The sequence below is a fragment of the Choloepus didactylus genome, chromosome 1 (assembly GCF_015220235.1).
Source record: "Choloepus didactylus isolate mChoDid1 chromosome 1, mChoDid1.pri, whole genome shotgun sequence".
Classification (NCBI taxonomy): Eukaryota; Metazoa; Chordata; class Mammalia; order Pilosa; family Megalonychidae; genus Choloepus; species Choloepus didactylus.
The window spans coordinates 95238853-95257557 of record NC_051307.1 but is presented as its reverse complement, the minus strand read 5'-3'; the positions used below and the strand labels follow the sequence as shown (position 1 = coordinate 95257557).

General features: G+C 31.4%; 1 protein-coding gene across 20 annotated transcripts in view; it reads left to right on the top strand.

Annotated features, from left to right (window-relative positions):
• Positions 1-18705, top strand: part of DLG1 (discs large MAGUK scaffold protein 1) — a 369115-nt gene that overhangs the window by 314019 nt on the left and 36391 nt on the right. For 8 of the 20 annotated variants that reach the window (XM_037837800.1, XM_037837787.1, XM_037837810.1 and 5 more), the window contains 4 exons: positions 5897-6011; positions 9551-9727; positions 12411-12480; positions 17566-17599. In XM_037837800.1, the coding sequence (XP_037693728.1) occupies positions 5897-6011; positions 9551-9727; positions 12411-12480; positions 17566-17599 (396 nt within the window). Of the gene's footprint in view, positions 1-5896; positions 6012-9550; positions 9728-12410; positions 12481-16286; positions 16387-17565; positions 17600-18705 lie in introns of all 20 variants that reach the window. The other 12 variants (XM_037837795.1, XM_037837789.1, XM_037837773.1 and 9 more) reach the window with 2 other exon arrangements.

Here is an 18705-nt window from a genome sequence, read left to right as displayed (position 1 = left end):
ATGAGGTAAAAGAGTTAAAATAGGGAATACCAAATGAGGTAAAAGAGTTAAAGCCAAGTCTTCCATACCCCCGCTTCCCCAATTAGGAGCGCAAAACCAAAACCCATTGACCAATCTACAACAACCCAGATGAAAAGGTATCCTGATGAACCTCAAAATACAAATGGGTGAAAACAGACCAACAACTGCATGACTATGATATCAGCTTCTGTGGAAAGGGAAGAAACAGGAGAAGCCCAAAAGCCAACCAGTACTCCCTGGAAAATACAATGAGCCAGGGTTTGCACTATCTGCATGTGAGTACCAAGGATCTGCAATGAGGTATTGAAGGAGCTGTGCCATCTGCGTCTTCTGAGTTCACACAGTTAACCAGCTTGGAGCTCCCTTTCAGTTCAAAGCCTCAGAGGAAAAACTGCTGAGAGAAAAATACAATTGAGCAGGATAGGGATAAAATGGGCAAAGTGTACAGAAGGTGTAGGTGGGAGAAAAGTACAGTGCCAGAAAGGTCACAGTGTATAAGATCATATCTTTGAACATTTGATAGAAACAATAAAAAGAGGAAGCTCTAGAGCTGTTTAGCTGGAAAGGCTGTTCTGACCTATAACACCTGTATAAAAGTTCAGGAAAACAAATTTCTTACAAAAATGACAAAAGAATCAAGTTTGAATCCTATGAAAAGTTATTAGAAAAATGAAAATGATATCAGAATGACTTCTCTGCAGACGATGGAAAGCATACCAGAAAGACATCCCACAAAACAAATGAAAACCTATTATAGATAGATTATATGAAAGAACAGCATAAAGGTGGTGGTAGAACTCAGAAAATTATTAAAAATAAAGAAAAATATTTCCAAAATTACATTTTTAGCTAAAAGGAACGTATTTCCTTGAAGTAGATTAACAAGGGGAAATTTTTTCAAATCAAAAATAAAGAGCGCTTCTTCCTTATACTGATCAGTTAGTCCTAAGGCCTTTAGGTAGAAAAGAGCAAAGTAAGTATCTGCACTGAAGGGTGGAAAGGTAGGGGAATTATAGTGGCCCATGAAGAGATATGAGAACTCAACCAGGGTGAGGAGGGCACCATCAAGGAAGTGAATGGGGGTAGAGATGGAAGATTGGTTACTTAGAGTGAGATTGGTCAAAGTGAGATTGGTCATATATGTTAAGGGTAACATTATCCATAATTTTACTTTTGCGCAAGAGACTTACTTATAAATATGGAAGGAAGAAAACTAAATATAAACTTTAATATTGGATTAGAATTGGAGAATTGGTATGAACTCATGATTTTCTATATATATATATAAACATCAATATGGATATAAATGTGTATATGTATATGTATAGATTCCCTAGCTCTGCTCACTGAGAAGGGCTGGGTTCAGTGACACCCTAATAGCAGTAAGCACATCTAGCACCCAGATCTTGGCTTCTAAATACTGTTCCCAACTAAAATTACCAAGGCTCTTTGGATAAATGGCCCATTCCAGGGGTGGAGCAGGGAAGGTACTGGATTATTCTGTAAGATCCTATGCAGAAAGCAAGGGAAGTACTCAAGGAGTGATGGAGATGTATCAGAAGGCACAGAATCCATCTTGAAGGGCCTCCCACTGCTCAAATCTTGAACAGTTTGAGCACCAAATTAATAGTACCAGATTATAATCTGTTGAATAAATTAGGAAACCATTAGTCCATACCATTATAAATAATCAAAAGATTGGTGAAGATGGGGAAACATATATTTGCAAAGGGAAACAGAATAACCAGTGGAGAAACCTGGCAGAAGCCACCTTAATCAAGTGATCAAAATTATTAACATTAGTAAGGGTACAAATTGAAGTTCCATACCATCTGATAGGGTGCTTTGGAAAGAACATGGCATTTCGTCAGTGGTGTTCCTGCCAAAAATACATGACCTGAATCTAATCATGAGGAAGCATTAGACAAATCCAAACTGAGATACATTCTACCAAATAACTGGCCCTTAATCTTCAACAGTGGCAAAAAAGCAAGTCAAAGGAAGACTGAGAAAGACTGAAAACGGAAGGAAACTAAGAAAACTTGACAACTAAATACAACTTGTGATTTTGAACTGGATCCTTTTGCTATAAAGGACATTACTGGCAAAACTTCAGTGGGGTCTGAGCATTAGATAGTTATTAGTGTTACTTTCCTGATTTTGATGGTTGTGTGGTTATGTAGAAAATATCTTTATTTGTAGGAAATATACACTGAACTGGTCAGGGGCAATGAGACATCAAAGTAGTAAGTTACTCTCCAGTTCAGGAAAAACATAGTTTGTGATTGCTTCAGTCTCTTTAAAAATGTATTAAAGAAAAACTGAAAGAAGAATAAAAAAGTATTTGAGAATGACAGCTATAGAAGGTGGGTGAAGAATATACAACAAACCTATAATAGGAGTCCCCTAGGAAGAAAAATAAAGCAATGGAACAGAAAAAATTAAAATATATGTATACAAGGAAACTTTACGAACTAAAAATTTTTTCAGATTACTTATCAAAAGGACATCCCATGTACTTAAAATGATAACGAACACTGAGAAATATTCTAATAAAAGTACTGGAATTTAAAGAAAAAAAATTCTTCGGAAATCCAAGCCCTTCCCACCACCACCCCCTCCCCCTTTCCAAAAAAGAAAGCAGTTAAAAAGAAAGAAATTCAGATTGTCTTCAGAATTTCAGCAGCAGTGGTTTGTAGGAGACAGAGAAAGACACTGTGAGTCAAACTGATTTTCACATATAAAGGTAGCAATCAAATTTGTCAACAGAGAATTAGGGTAATATTTTTTCCTATAAATGTTTCCTGAAGAAAGAGAACAAATTTCAGCAGTCTAAAATGATGAGAGAGATATTGATATAGGACAGATGTTAGCATTAAGATGGTTTTAAGGAAGAGAAGGTATAATATGAAATGTCTTTATGCTCTGACAATTTTAAAGTATAGCTATCAGAAAATAGGGTGAGAAATTTGAAGATAATATGAAAATAAGATAACTGGAAATAAAGGGATATTATCTTATTTCAAATCAGATGCTGGGGAGATTGCTCATAGTAGGGAACCAAAAGATAAAAACCAAACAAAAGTTTGCCATCAGGACAAAAGAACAAATAAACTACACAGTAAGACTGTGTTCATTACTATTGCTTCATAGCAGACTACCCCAAAGCTTAGTGGATTTAGAAATGGTTAGAAATTTGGGCACAGTTTTGGCTGGGTGGTTCTTATGCTCCTTATGGCATCTGCTGAGATCACTTAGTGTTTGGTCAATGGGATGCTCTAGAGGGCCCAAGATAGCTTCACTCACCTTGTCTTGTGTCTTGGTGACTGGTTGGAAGTTTGGGCCCAGAGCATCATCAGGTAACCTCTGCAGCATGATAGTTTAGATTCTTATTTGGTATCTTGACTTCCCCAGAACAAGCATCCCAAAAGAACCAGGCAAAAGCTTCATGACCTTTTCTGATCTAGCCTTGAAAGTAATGCAGCATAACTTCCACCACATGCCATTGCTGGTTTACAAGTGGGTCACAGGACCAGCCCAGATTCAAAGAGAGGGCAATTAGTGTCCACCTCTTGATGGGGGGGGGGGGGGTGGTGACAAGGTCACATTGTAGAAGAATATGTGGGTTACTGGCGTCTTTAGAAAATACAATCTGCCACAAGCTATTTATATAGAAGGTTTGAGTATGTATAAATACAGAATAAAACAATATGAATAGAACTGAGATCAGACAGCCTGGACCATAAAAAAAGTTAATTCACCTTAACTGTTAAAAGAAAACTATTTTCAGTTTTGCTAATAAAGCAAAATCCAACTCCACAGTATATGAGACAGCCTAAAACAAAAAAATAACATTTAAAAATAAAAGGACTGTGTAGCTATAAAAAAAGGATAGGGGACATCTATGTACTACTACGGAGTGACCTCAAAATGTACTTACTATTAAGTGAAAAAAAGCAAAGTAGAAAAAAGTGTACATTACTGTGTATCTAAAAAAGGGGGAAATACATGTGTGTACATATATACACTCATGCATAACTATGTATTTATACATAAGTATGTATTATATACACTAACAGTAATAGAGAATAAGTATGTAAATATATTCACATGTATGTCATGTATCTGTTTGTATTGTTAAAGATATAAGAATAAACCTTCCTTTAAATGTTTACATATTAGGGCAAGAAGAGAATAGGATGGGAGAGAAGGATGAAGGCCAGACTTTTTTTTTAATTGGCTTGTTTTACAGATATGACTTTGGAACACTGTAAATATTTTACCTAATTATAAAAACAATGAAAAATTTAAAAAGAAACCCCTGAAATTTGAAATTGAAGACAAAAAGGAACAAATGAACCTAAATATGTATTCAGTTGGCAGGCAGCATTACCACCCAGGGAGGAACTATTCCAAGTGACTTTAAAACACAGTCAATTCAACTGTACATCCCTATTGGGCTATATCCTACGGATAAAAAGAGCTAGGAAAAAATATTAATGTGTTTTTGTAATCATATCATGGTGGTAGTATTGATGTTGTTATTCTAAATGTTATTTCATTGGATAAAACAAATAAACTATTATGCAGTGTTTTAATTCTATTATCCCCAGTGTCTTGAGAAACAGAATTCTTCATATACAAAAAAGAAGGTACAGATGTAGGATGAAGAGATGAAGTAAAAACCCAATGGTCCTAATTAAGTAGAAAAGCCAGTGTAAACTCATGGTGTAGTTTATATTATCATCTCTATCCGTCAGTCTATCTGTACCTTAAGCTGTGTCTACCAGACTCAAGAAGATTGGCCATGAGTTGAGAATTGTTCAGTTTTAAAGGACACATTATACTAATCAGTTTACTAATTCTTGTATTTCAGATTTTCAATTATATTTTTAAAAAGGAAAACAAAAACATTTCATTATGTATTGACATGAGCTTTTAAATGCATTTGAGTTTTTGATGAGTTGTTGCTTAAATTATTGTTAGTATCCAAAAAACAGACTTGATGGCTAAGGTGAAAAGAAGAGAAACTCAACAGTAATCATGCTTATCCAGTCTCCTTAAACTATACAAACTTCCAGACAGATTTTTTGCTATTTCTGTAAGAAAGGCTTTATAAGAAATTCAGATAGACTCTGAATAAGTCATATAACCATGTAATTACAGTGTTTTTGCAAAAGTGTTTAAGAGTTTTGTTAATAGATTTAGTAGTTTTTAATATATGATTTAGTTTAAAATAGTCCATCCTCAAAGTCATACTTGTTTTTCTATTAAAAATATTTTAAATATAATTTTATGATTGTTACTTCAGATTGCTTTTATAACATTATTTTAGCATTTTAGCTTTTTGTAAATGATGAGTTAAATTTACTTTCATTAATCAGTTTTTAAGGCATATTTTGCCATTATTATTGACCCTGAATGAGATCTATATTTAAGAATATAAAAGATTAACGGAATCCCTTAAGGAAAAAATCTGTAATCAAATAATTTAATATAAATTGATTATTATAGTCCTTTCTTTTTAAAAAAATATAAAAATTAGAATAAATTCTGATTTTTTTAAATTTGCAGTTAAATTAGACACTAATGTAAGATTGTTATTGCTATCTGAAGTATGGAAATTGTCTTTTAATTGATTAAATGTGATAGTACATTGGAAATTTTTAACTCAATTAGTTCTAATTTCTGGGACATTTAGAAGTTATTAATTTTTTGAAATTTTCATATTGGGCAAAATCTTATGCACATTATTATTTAGGTTTCTAACTACATTTAATCAATTAAAAGACAGCTTGCCTATCTGACACGCAATTTCAAGTAATTTAATTTTTTTTAAAATATCAATTATAAATTTCTCTTTTTTTTCCATTAGAATACAGTCGTTTTGAAGCTAAAATACATGACTTAAGAGAGCAGATGATGAATAGTAGCATCAGTTCAGGGTCAGGTTCTCTTCGAACTAGCCAGAAGCGATCCCTCTATGTCAGGTAAATTCTTTTACTTCTCATAATGGCAACCCTTAATTATTTATGCATTAGAAATCTTTCATATTTTTCACTATGACTGCCTTAGTTTCACTATAGAAATATATATGGCAAACCAATGAAATGTTTTCTTTATAATTGATTTCCTGACAGTATATCTTTCAGGAGTTGGAATAGCTGTTAAAATCCAATGAAAGTTACATAATCCCTTGAATAATGATGGTATGATAAAAGAAGACAAAATAAATGTTGATTGGGAATGTTTTTCAGATTGATGTTTTACTGAGTGACCACATTATATCGTCCAACATTTATTTACCTATCTTTTTATAATAAAATCTTCTCTGTTTGAATAACATTCAGATACCACAGTAATTTCACTAATTGCCGGGAGAGAATGTGTAAATGATAGCTTTAATGAATAGCCTCAATAAAGAATACATGTTCAGGAAATTTCTATTTATACTTTTTAAACACTTTGGAAAAGGTAAACATTTTTTCTATAACATATAAGATTGACATGGCAACATGGATCTAAAAATATTAACTAGATACTATTAGTAACTGTACTGTTCTTTTTCATTTCATTGGCTAATCAGACTTAAAACAGAGATCCTATTAATTTGTATTCTCTGTACTTTTTTTAACTAGTGCTTTGATTAACATATATATATATTTTTTCCTTTGAGCACCTGAAGTAATCTGGACCATTTTTCTTTAATGTATTCTCTGATTCCCCCTGATCCTGTTGGGAGGGCCTATTCCTATTGTGTTTTGTTTATCCTGGTGTGGGATGACAGAAGCTGTACAAAACAGACATGTATTCTGTTCATGTTTATATGTGTTTGTACAAGCATATACTCTGTACTTATTTACATATCATGACTTACTGTCTCAAAGAATTTTATAGTAAGGTATAATAATGAAAGAAGGAAACTTGTCTCACTTTCTTCTCTAGTTTTGCTTTTGTCCCTTTCATTTATTCACTCTACCAATGATCTGGGAAACCTGAAATCAGAGTTTTTTCTCCCTCCACCAGCTCCTCAATATTTATTAAACTCTTCTGTTCCATAGTCATTAAGAGTACTTCATATGCACACATCCACAGAAAAGAAAAACATCATTTTGTTTATTCTCTTTTTTTCGTGTTCTTCTTTTCGCTTCTATATTTTATAATTTTGGTATAATTAACAGGTGTTGCTTTTCATCCTATTTGTGATTTCTTAAAGACTTACAAAGGCATAAAAATCAAACCACATTGTTATATTTGTTTTAGATATATTTGATAAGTCACCTTCACTTTTTGTTATTAATTCTTAGCTTTATAAAAGTAATACTCTAAATGTTTTCAAAAGGCTTATAATGGAAAATAACTGTCATCTCCCAGCAACTCCCCATTTTCATTCTCCAGAAACAATCATCTTTTATTTTTCTAGCTGTTTGCATTCCTTTTACCTGCAGATTTCTAAATAACATGCCTATACTGCTATTTTCTAGTTTTCCAACTTTGGACCTTGTGGACTTACTGCCACAGTAGATGAGAACTTGTTTCCCCTCAAACATGGTCCTATCACGGTTTTTTTTTTTTTCTAATGGTGGTTAACTCTTGATCCCAGGGAGGCAGGATCAGGTGGAAAATACATAGGTGAATATGAATTACTATTAATAGTTTAGGTTGGCTAGTAGATTAGCAAGTGTTCATTAGACTCTTTTAATTAATAACTCACATGTGTTCCTTTTCTGTGAATCAAATCTCTTTAAAGATAAAGCTAAAATGCAAACATTAATTTAGGTAGTAGTGATTTGGGTGATTTATTTCCTAATTTATTTCCTTTTGTCCATTAGTCATCAATAATATATTACTTTTGTAATTCAAAAAATTCATTTATGATCATATAGATGTTGACAGTATTTTCCCTTTTCTGAACGCCTTGTGCCATTTGCTCTACCTCTTTTTTTTCTCTCTCTTTCTCCCTTCATTTTTGTTAGCTCCTGGCAATCAATGAAAACTCGACCATAATGATAGCTAGATAAAAGTTAAAGAACAGAAACCACAGAGTCTAAATTCCAGTAAAAACAAATTAAAATATAAAAATGTCCAAGTTTCAAAAAAAGGTTACAGAATATACAAAGAAAAGGAAGCAATGGACCAGGCAAAGCAGAAAATTTAAACATTAGAAACCATCAGTGAGGAAGACTAGACCTGAGACATTCCAGACAAAAACATTTTTAAAGTGGTCCTAAATATGTGCTCTATCTCTTTAAGTGATTTATTTTCTGTTTTATGTTAATGCTTATTTGCATCTTTATCTTCTTTGACATCTTTATCTTCACCATATCTACTTCATTGCCTTTTAAAGTAAATATTTAATAAATGGCCAACTGTATCAAACATTTGTATTATTTGAGATTAGGTATAATATTTTTCTGATAGAAAGGTAGTTACTTAGAGTTCAGAATTTAAAAGTTATGGCTTAACATTTGTAAACTCTATAATCTTTATTTTTCACCTGTAGAATTATTTTTTCAAATAAAACCCAATGTGTTATATATGTTTTAATATATGTTTAAGTGAGCCTTCCCACTTTTATTTCCTACCTATATGTCTCACACCATTAGTCCCTGAAAGGACTTAAAGGAATACACATGAAAACCATTAACTACTAGTTCATTCATTTAGCCATCAAATAATTCCACCCCTCTTCAGTTTTAAGAGGTAGGTTTTTTAAAGTTGGGTAGTATTTATTCCATTTGCCAAAGTAGAACAAAAGACTGAAAAAATCATATGTAGATGTAATTGCTAGGATCCTTTTCCTATACTCTTTAGAGAGTTTCTTTGGACTTTTAAGATATAATTTGTTTAGATATTGTACATTAATCAAGTGATAGAAAACAATATTTTCGTTTTACCAAATTTTAAAATATTGTTAGTATGTTGCAATTACCGTATTAAGTTAATAGAGTATTTTTTCTAAAATATTTGGCAGCTGATAGTCATTCGTAGTTTTTACCATTGCTGTTGGCTCTGAAAACCCTATTAACTCTAGGTTTGTGAACAAATCAGAGGAATAATTAACTGGCAGAATAATCACTATGTTGATTTAGCCTTATAATCCACAACTACTGAATCAAATCTATCAGGAAATTTGTTTTCCCATGCATGTCTAGTGTAAAAAAAGAGAAGTGGTCTCTTAATGTTTACTTTTTGTTTACTTATTTAGAGCAACTCTCTACATTTATCTTCATTTTAGGGTTCAATATAAGTTGCCATTGGGTTGTACTAAAAGCATTTTTTTCTCTTACAATATTGAAGGAAATAAGATAGTATACCCATCAAATAACTAATAACATAGCAAGTTAACTGTTTTGCTATTTCCTTTTTGTCTTGTATGCAGTGCAAAATTGAACTTAGCATTATTTTGTCTACCATGGTATATTATTTAATTATCTATCCAGATTATATACATTTTCAGAATTCTGTGTTTATTTAATATTAATATCATTATAACAAATAATTATGGAAGTTTTTCTTCTCAATGTAGAGCCCTTTTTGATTATGACAAGACTAAAGACAGTGGCCTTCCCAGTCAGGGATTGAACTTCAAATTTGGAGACATCCTCCACGTTATTAATGCTTCCGATGATGAATGGTGGCAAGCGAGGCAGGTTACACCAGATGGTGAGAGTGATGAAGTTGGAGTGATACCCAGTAAACGAAGGTAAGTGTAAGTCTTTTACAGTCATTCCATTTAAAAGTTGGGCAACATATGCAAATAATTGTTCCTTTAAATTTCTTTTACTGAAATGATTTTATGCTTAGTGTTTCACTATCATTTCATTTTATTCACATTGCAGCCAATGACATATCTAGAAAATATGTCCCCAAGTAGAAATTTCTATAAAGCTTCTACTAGTTGCTAAAAACAAAAGTGTATTTTAAGTCACTGTGCATGTATTTATACCCCTGGAGGGAGAGAGAATTGAAAGTGTTTTAGGACCTGTTTTCTGGAGTATTTGTGTAAATTGCCTCTTTGGGGCTTATTAACACATGGAAGTATTGTAATTAAATGGAATATTTTTTAGAATATCTTATAATATGCTATACATCTCTTTTTCCCTGGTTTAATTTAGAAGTATTGATGCATTCCACTGGTCTTTCCTCTTTACTTCTAACAAATTATTTTAGTGATTCATTGGTACATACTTACCATCTAGTGGCCAAAGAAGTTAAGTGCAGGCTTTTAGAAAAAGGATGATTCCAGGTTGTTGGTATACACCCCTCTAAGGCCTCTGAAATGCTATTGAATGTCTACTTTTACAGGAAATGTATAAATATGTCTATACATAATTCCTGAAGATGCTTATTTATCATATCTGATTCATCCAAATTATTGGCTAAAACTTTAAATTTTAAGGTAGTCAGCAAATACTGTTAATGAAACATTAATGTTGATTATAGGTATTTAATTTGTTTCAGGTCAAGCTTATAATGCAATAAACTTGTCTTCTTAATGAGTTGGGTTCATATAACAAGTCATATATCTGTTTATAGACTTATACCTATATATATTTGTATACCTGTTTGTAAGAAGTTGAAGAATAATATCATTAAAGTATTACCAAGATTTATAATTATGGTTTGGGGTTTTATGACTGTTGTTGGCTAGGTCTGTGTATTTAGCAGGATCCAAATATTTGACTAGCTCTTGTATTTGATGGTGAATCCTCTTTTTGCAATGCATTACTTTTTTCCCTTGAATAGTCTGCTTTAAATACAGAAATGCTTCTTCTATGCCTTGTTGATTCAGTAGAAACCTCACATCTTGAATATCAAGATGAGAGTTCCTAATAATTGTTTTATCCCTTGGAGTTTCATATTTTACCAAGGCTTAACATTTGCCTGCAACAAATGAGAAATACTGCTGACTTGTTATGGTGTAAAGAGAGATTTTTTTTCATTTTGTATAAAAATTCCATAAGATTGATTTTAAAGTAGCAAAAGATGTAAGAGATATATCTTCAGACCTCTACAAATCCCGAAGTTTATAAGTAGCATTGTAGAATAATTTTTCTCCCATGAAATACAGTATGAAAACACAACTGTTTATACCATTTCATTCTGGAATGTATTCAAAACTTGTATTTTCTTGAATAGAACTCCTTCTTAGACCACTTTACTTCTAATAGTAGCACAAGGAATTTTAGCTTCTACAATTCTTGGCTTTCTTTCAGGGGCAGTGTTTACAATAAACACAATTTAAGTCACTTAACCACTTACTGAACAAGATAATGATAAGAAAACAAAGTGAGTTGTAAATACTCACTCACTGAATGCTGGTTTTGTATTTTCCTCAGTAAAAGCCTAGGCAAAATTATAAATTATGCATGACATGGACCCTCAGGATTGCTTCAGAATAGTAAAAAACCTAGGTTTTAAATCCATGAATACCACAGGTCTGCTGTACCCATTGTAAAACCATACAGCCATATAATGAGGAAAAAATAAAGAAAATGCATTTATTCTTAGGCTGTTTTGATTGGTTTTTCATCTGTATATCAACATAATAACTATGTTGGAATCCAAGGTTTTTTTAAGCTTAATTCACATGAAATATTTGTTGCACGAACATTTGTTACAAGAACATTTGTTTTATTATTGTGGTTTTGTTTGCTTGCTTACTTTGAATAGATAACACTTATTCCTGTTCCCCAGGCACCCATTTCATCTTCACAAAGATAGTCAAGGTTACCAGTTCTTGTATTTCCTTCCAAAGATACTTTTCACGTTCTTATTTTGTATACTATAATTTAACTATAAAATTAGTGGTTGCTTTTTTATACTTAAACATATATGTCAATGGAATTAAGCTTAATTTTTTTCCTTATTCCCCACCTTTTTATTTTTCTATAATTTCAGTTCTATAGAAAAATAAGTCTAAAACATGCGAGAATATTACAATAAACACCCATATACCCTTTACCTCCTTTCACCAGTTCACATTTTGCCACATTTGCTTTTTTCTCTCATAAGTTTAATTTTTAGCATTAACAGTTCTATTTGTTCATGCTAAGTTAAAATTTAATAATTAGCAGAATAAATAGAAAACCTGGAATATTGCTGAACTCAGAAGTGGTGTCTCATAATACTTGCAGTATTATAATGGAATCGAGTGCATATAAATAAACATACATTTATACTATATTTTGATACTTTGTTAAGTGTTTTTATTTCATATAAAATGAACCCTTTCATTTTTCAACAATTATAATTAATTTGGGGATGCAAGCCTATATGGTTCCTGAAGGTTTTAGAATACAAAGTGCCAAAACCATTCTCATGATTTCCAGTAAGACCACTATGTGTTTGATATACTTAAAAAATAATATTTTGTACTTTGACAGAGTTGAAAAGAAAGAACGAGCCCGGTTAAAAACCGTGAAATTCAATTCTAAAACAAGAGGAGATAAAGGGGTGAGTATGAGAAAGCTCTTATTTATAGAAATTAATACTTGAGGACCGCAGGGCTTTTCGTAATTCTTGGTTGATCTACACTATTAAAATGAGAAGGATTTTGTCATAATAATTTAACTGTAAACAGATGTTGCCACGATAGTTGGCAATGGTAATCACTAAAACAAGTATTTATTAAATTAAAGCATCAATTTCACAGACCTTTCCAAAGTATTAAAGCTGTCGTGTAATGTATTCTTAGTAACATACTTTTGGTTAAGGTTGCTTTTATAAATGAAATAGATTCAGCCTTCTTGCAGATGTCAAGTTAGAAATTTCTGTCACCAGTATTATCATGATAGATAATTTAATAATGCATCTTCAGAGAAAATGGCCAAAAAGTATGTTATATAGGTCATAAAGTAAGCTTAAGAGTTGTTGCTTAAGTGAATTCATGGAAATTACCTTGTTCTTTCCTCCCTTTATTCCTGATATAATTTCATATTAGAATTCATGTTTTACATGTTCAAATGAATATGAATTTTTATCTGTAGCAAAATAGGGAAGGGACAGTCAAGAGGAAGTGATGTGTAGTTGGTCAAAAAATATATTGGAATTCTTTCATATATATTTTAGACGTATTTTCATTTACTTTAAAAAGTCCTGCTTGGATCTAAAAATTTTGGTTGTCAGTAGATGACAAAGATACTACAGGCTTCATCCTGTATAATTTCTAATTATTTTGAGCTTACTATAATGAAGTATTCTAGCAGTAATCCTGAAGAAAGAACTGAACACATATTGTGTTGAAATACTGTGTGCAGCAGTGCTTTTTTTAAAATCTAAAACAGAAATTTTACTTTTTTTGATTGTATATCAAATGAATGTGGGAAGTTAACAGCAGATTTACTCTGTACATCTCTTACATGTCTAACACTCAAATGAAAAGCTTTAGAATTTAAAAGATAAGAAATATGATCCTTGATCAAAGAATTAAATCTGAGTATGTTGTATATTTTATTCAATTATTTTAGATAAATTCTTTGTAGCTTTCAGAAAATAAAAATTATATACTATGGTCCAAAACAATATTAAAAATAGGAATTTTTATTAGAGGAAATATCCTAAGGATTTGAAACATATACAGTGCTTTTTGTTCTTGTTCTATGTATGTCTTTAAATATAATTTAATAAAATATAACTGTCAATGAATTAAAAAGAAGGTTGCATGTTGTAACTTTTCTTTCATACTGTAAGAAGTTAACTGAATTAACGACATATTTAAATCTTAGTCTTATTTGTTGACTGTAACCAACTTTATACACAGTCACTGTGTTCTAACACAGCACCAAAACTATGCATGATATTGAGTGGGGTAAAAAATACGCTTGCCATTGATAAAGAACTGCATTTCTTTCTGTACTACCATTTCCCCTTCTAAATTCTTCTCTTTTTCCTTACATGGTGGTTTTGAATTTTACTTCCCTTTACAAACTTATAACATTTCAGTTTCTCATTAAAATTTTTAACATTCATTTGATTGTTTTGAAATACTACATATGAAAGTTATATATTTAGATTTTTAATATTTTATCATGGATTTATGATATTTTATCAGTTCTTATATTTATTACTCTTAAGTGTCTCTCTTGAAACAGCATTAATGATGAAAAGTAATTAAGCTTAATTTTTTATTGGAAATAATAGAGAAACTGGAGGTAGCATGTCTTCTTCAATTCTGTGTTTTCCCTGCACATTTTTGTCTTGTTAGCTTGTTTTATTTCTACTTTTAATAAATTCTTCACCTGGAGGATGTTAAACATAATACAATTAATACATTTCTTAACTAACAAACAATTCTTTCTGTCCTATGTTATATCTTTATATCTCATTTTGACAAACTTCCAAGATATCAAGAATCAAGACATTTTAAACTTCATGTTTCTTTTGGTTGGTTGCTGTGAAACTGACTCTGACCACTATATATGCAGTAGGATGGATAACCTTCTACAAGAAATATATCATCACTTTTATTATATATCATAAAAGTTATCGCTAAATTCAAAACCAGTGATTGACATGAATGGAAAGATTTAGTCCTTCGCTAAATTAGATTATCATAAATTTTTCTCTAATGAAACTTAAATTTTCTTCTCCTTTTTTCAAAATGTGGACTCAAGCGAAGATTTTTATTTAAACAATGCTACTTGACAGTTTATAAAATAGAGTTCTGTACAATATTTTTTTCTCATCAACTGAATTTTCAACTTCTGCTCTGAGTTCTTTGTTATCTAGTTCTTCAGACAGAGCCTTGAAAATTGAAGATTGAAGTGAGACAATTTGTGTGGCTGTGAATTATAAATTTACTAATCCTGAATTATTGTTATGGAGAGGTAAAATGGAAGTTTAACTTTGTTTTTGTAAAGATCATTATCAAAATAAATCCTTTCAGGTCATAGAATTTAAGCTAAAAGTCACTTTAATCTCTTTCAGCACCTTAATCACCCAGGATCGTGTGCTTAAAATTATGGGCATCTAATTTCAAAATATCCTGCCTGGTGGCGATGTGCTTCAAAATAATGATAGCATCTTTTGGTGTGGATGAACTCAAGAAAAATCAGGACAGAATTTCTTTTATATCATTCACTCTTCCAAACAAAAAAATTAGAATAATTCCCAGTGTCACTGGTAGTTGAGGCCATTTCCTCCAAGACACAGATATCTATGGCAGAGAGGAAGTACAGAAGAAGCTCTTCTCTTTTATGGCCTCATCATTCTTTGTGCTATATGCTCTTTTATCTATGATGCACAAATGGGACATTCAGGAAGGGAAGAAACACGTTTCCAACATATGTGCAATAAGGGACATCGAATCAGCTGCTCAGGTCCCTTAAAGCAATTATGTAAACTATTAGACTCTTAATTGCCTTAGTAGCTTTTATGTGCAGCAAGCTATTTTTTATTCAGGACATGGTGTTAATGGCTGTGGTTCAATTTTTATATATATGCTTTCTAAAATACATAAATACAGTGGAGCTTAAAAACAAGTGAATCAGTTGTGATATCATTCAAGTTGGTCAGGACACTTCTAACTTCTCTTCCTTGGCTGAGATAGCATTGATAAATTCTGTTGCTGGACTCTGTATGCTTGATGAACCCGTGTTTTCTTTCCATTTTCTGATTCATTCCATAAGCATTTAGTTATATTTTTTCCTCCTCCATAAAAAAGATTGTCTTTTGTTTATTTGTATTCAGCACTAGCACCTTTCTTTTAATTATTTTGGTTTTTCTTTGTTAATGGTGACTTTTTTGATAGTTCATTGGAGCCACACACACACACAAGGAAGGAGGGAGAGATGGAAAAATTTGCTCACACTAAAGAAAATAAAGATTATTCCCTAATGTATTAAAAAAAAATTTGGCACCTGGAATAATATTTAAAATAACTTTTGCTATAAAGCATCTAGTACCTGGATGTTTTTCTAGAAAAATATGAATTGATATGAAGAGATGTTAGCTTGGTTTGTACTATAATAGTAGTTAATCTGATTTATTCTTCCCTTTTTTGTCAAGTAGCACTTATTCCTTAATTTTAGGTATCACTGAATTATATTCTTTAACATTTTAAATATTTTGAATTGTAAAGGTTAAAATTAGAAGAGTTTATACAAAATCAGAAATTCTCATTATATGTAATTAAAGTAAAATTCATATACAAACTGCACACTGTGGTCACAGGAGTCAGCTTCCACATTGCTACTAGGCTGGGCCTTTGTACACACAGACAGTAGACATCCCTTTGTTTTGCCCCTCCTTCTCTTCTTCAGCAGTCATTCAATGACAAGCGTAAAAAGAACCTCTTTTCCCGAAAATTTCCCTTCTACAAGAACAAGGACCAGAGTGAGCAGGAAACAAGTGATGCTGACCGTAAGTATGTGGATCCAGAGGCAACTGAAAATAAATGTAGAGGGACCTACTGCCCTGCAGTTGGTTGTTACCATAGAGACAGTTTCAAGAGCTGCAACAGGTTTCTGATTGTCTTAACCAGGGCAACTTAAAAGGCATAAATTAATTTGTATGCCAGTCTTATTTCTTTATGGCACCTTAGGAATTCTTAAGTTAAAGTAAACCATGGCTTTAAATCATAAGTTTACAATTATTTGATGTGAGGGCTCTTAAGATAAACACTTAACATTTATATTCTCAAAGAATATTTTAGAGATAAAACATGGGTAGCTGAGAAGCTACGATTGATTTCTAGGTATAACATTGCCAGTCATTGATAACAGACCATCTGCAATTGGTTCATCTTATCCTATTTTTTTCCTTATCTGTGGACAGTCTGAATTTTACTTTTTTTTTTTTTTTTTGAGTGAACAATTTTTATTGAAATCTTAAAAAATTGAAGAGGACCAAAATGATGAGTTTAAGTACCATAACAGAAAATCTCACCCAACTATACCATGATTTACAGGAATGAACAAACCCAAACATGACAAAATTCAAATTCCCATGTAGTTACTGCAAGTGAATGTAAATGAGCTAATCATTTTATCATAGCCTTCCTTTAATCAAGAGTCAATAAAGAAGGGAATTTACATGACATAACAAAAGATACACAGTGAAAACAGTTTTCTTAAATTTCTCAAACTTATTTCTAAAGAATACTAAATGTACTTGAAATGATTAAATGATTTAAACTGATTGTTTTTTTTAATTGCAGAAAGTTTTAACAACAGCTTTACCCCCTCCACCCCTCCCATGCATGGTATTCATAAAGAACACAGTTTTTGAATTAGAAAGATCACTTAATATTAAAATGAGGCAAATTTTACTTTTAAAATAGCAAGAAATAGTCTCATATGTTGCTTCTCTACTCTGATTAGTGTCTGAGATAAAACAGCTCCCTTTATTCTTCTGATAAATGACATATAACTGCTAATTCATTTCAAACTTTTAGAAATCTACAAAAATGCTCTGTAAGATAAGCATACCTGTAATGGTCTTGGAACTGTCTCTAATTGTAGCACCAATTTTATACATTACTGACAACTATTTTCTTTGATTATCTTTTATTGCTTGCTCTCTGGGGACTACCCTCCACAGGAGATCCCTGACGACATGGGATCAAAAGGCCTGAGTAAGTGATTAAAATACTCCCAAGTTATTTTTAACCTCCATCTTCAGACCTACCTTTTTCAGATAACATTTTGAGGTTCTTGGTAGCACTCTTCTGGCAAGAAGAGGTATAGAATTTGGATTGCTTTTAGACTTACAATGTTAATACATGCTTGGGATTTTTATTTTATTTCCTTTTGTTTTTTGTATGCTCCATTTTTCATGTCACATGAAAATCAATGCTCATGATTACATTTTCTTTTTTGTAAATTTTTATAGCAGTTACTTTCACTAGGAATTTTTAAATATAAATTCTTTTAAAAGTAGTTTTCTTTTATTATATTACTTGCCCTCATTTTCAAAATGTAGAAAATATGCTTCCTTGCAGTTTTGTGCCTCCCACCTCCCCTTTTTTATGAATAAAACTACTTTGGTTCTGTTTTTAAAAACATTGCTATAATGCAAAAGTATAAAACACAATAGATCTTAAATATTGGGAAAATTGTGTATCTTTTTTTTTAAGGAGGTTTTAGGTTATGAGAATAATTATATATATTTTTTTCCTTTAACCAAGGTGTTGCCTCTGCTTTTGGTTTGTTGTATTGTTATTCGGTTTAATTGTCTAGCCAGCACTTTATCTTCATATAAAGCTTGACACAGAATCTGATTTATAGGAAGTATTCTATAAATGTTGGAATGAATGAAGCAAGAAATCATTTTAACAAACAAATTTTTTTAAATTCAGGTGTTTTCAAATGCTCAGATATGAAAATTTGCCAAATGTTTTGGCTGAATTAATAAAATTTACTAAATTATTTTAGGTGACAGTGACTCATAAAAGTCATCTTTTATGCTAAATTTTTTCTCAGTGGTTCTTTTCAGTTTGATTGCTAAGCATTTTTAAAACTTTTTTTGCAATTTATTGCTCCTTAAGAATACAGCCCATATCTTAATAACTTTCTAAGATTTACATTAATAAACATTAAATTTCACAGGTTTTTTTTCTGATTTAAGCTAAGTTTATACTGGAATTTTAGTATAAAATATAAGCATTTGTCTCTTATTTCACCTTTAAGGATTAAAGGTTTGTATTAGAATGAAGGCAATAAATTCTGTATGTTTTATAAA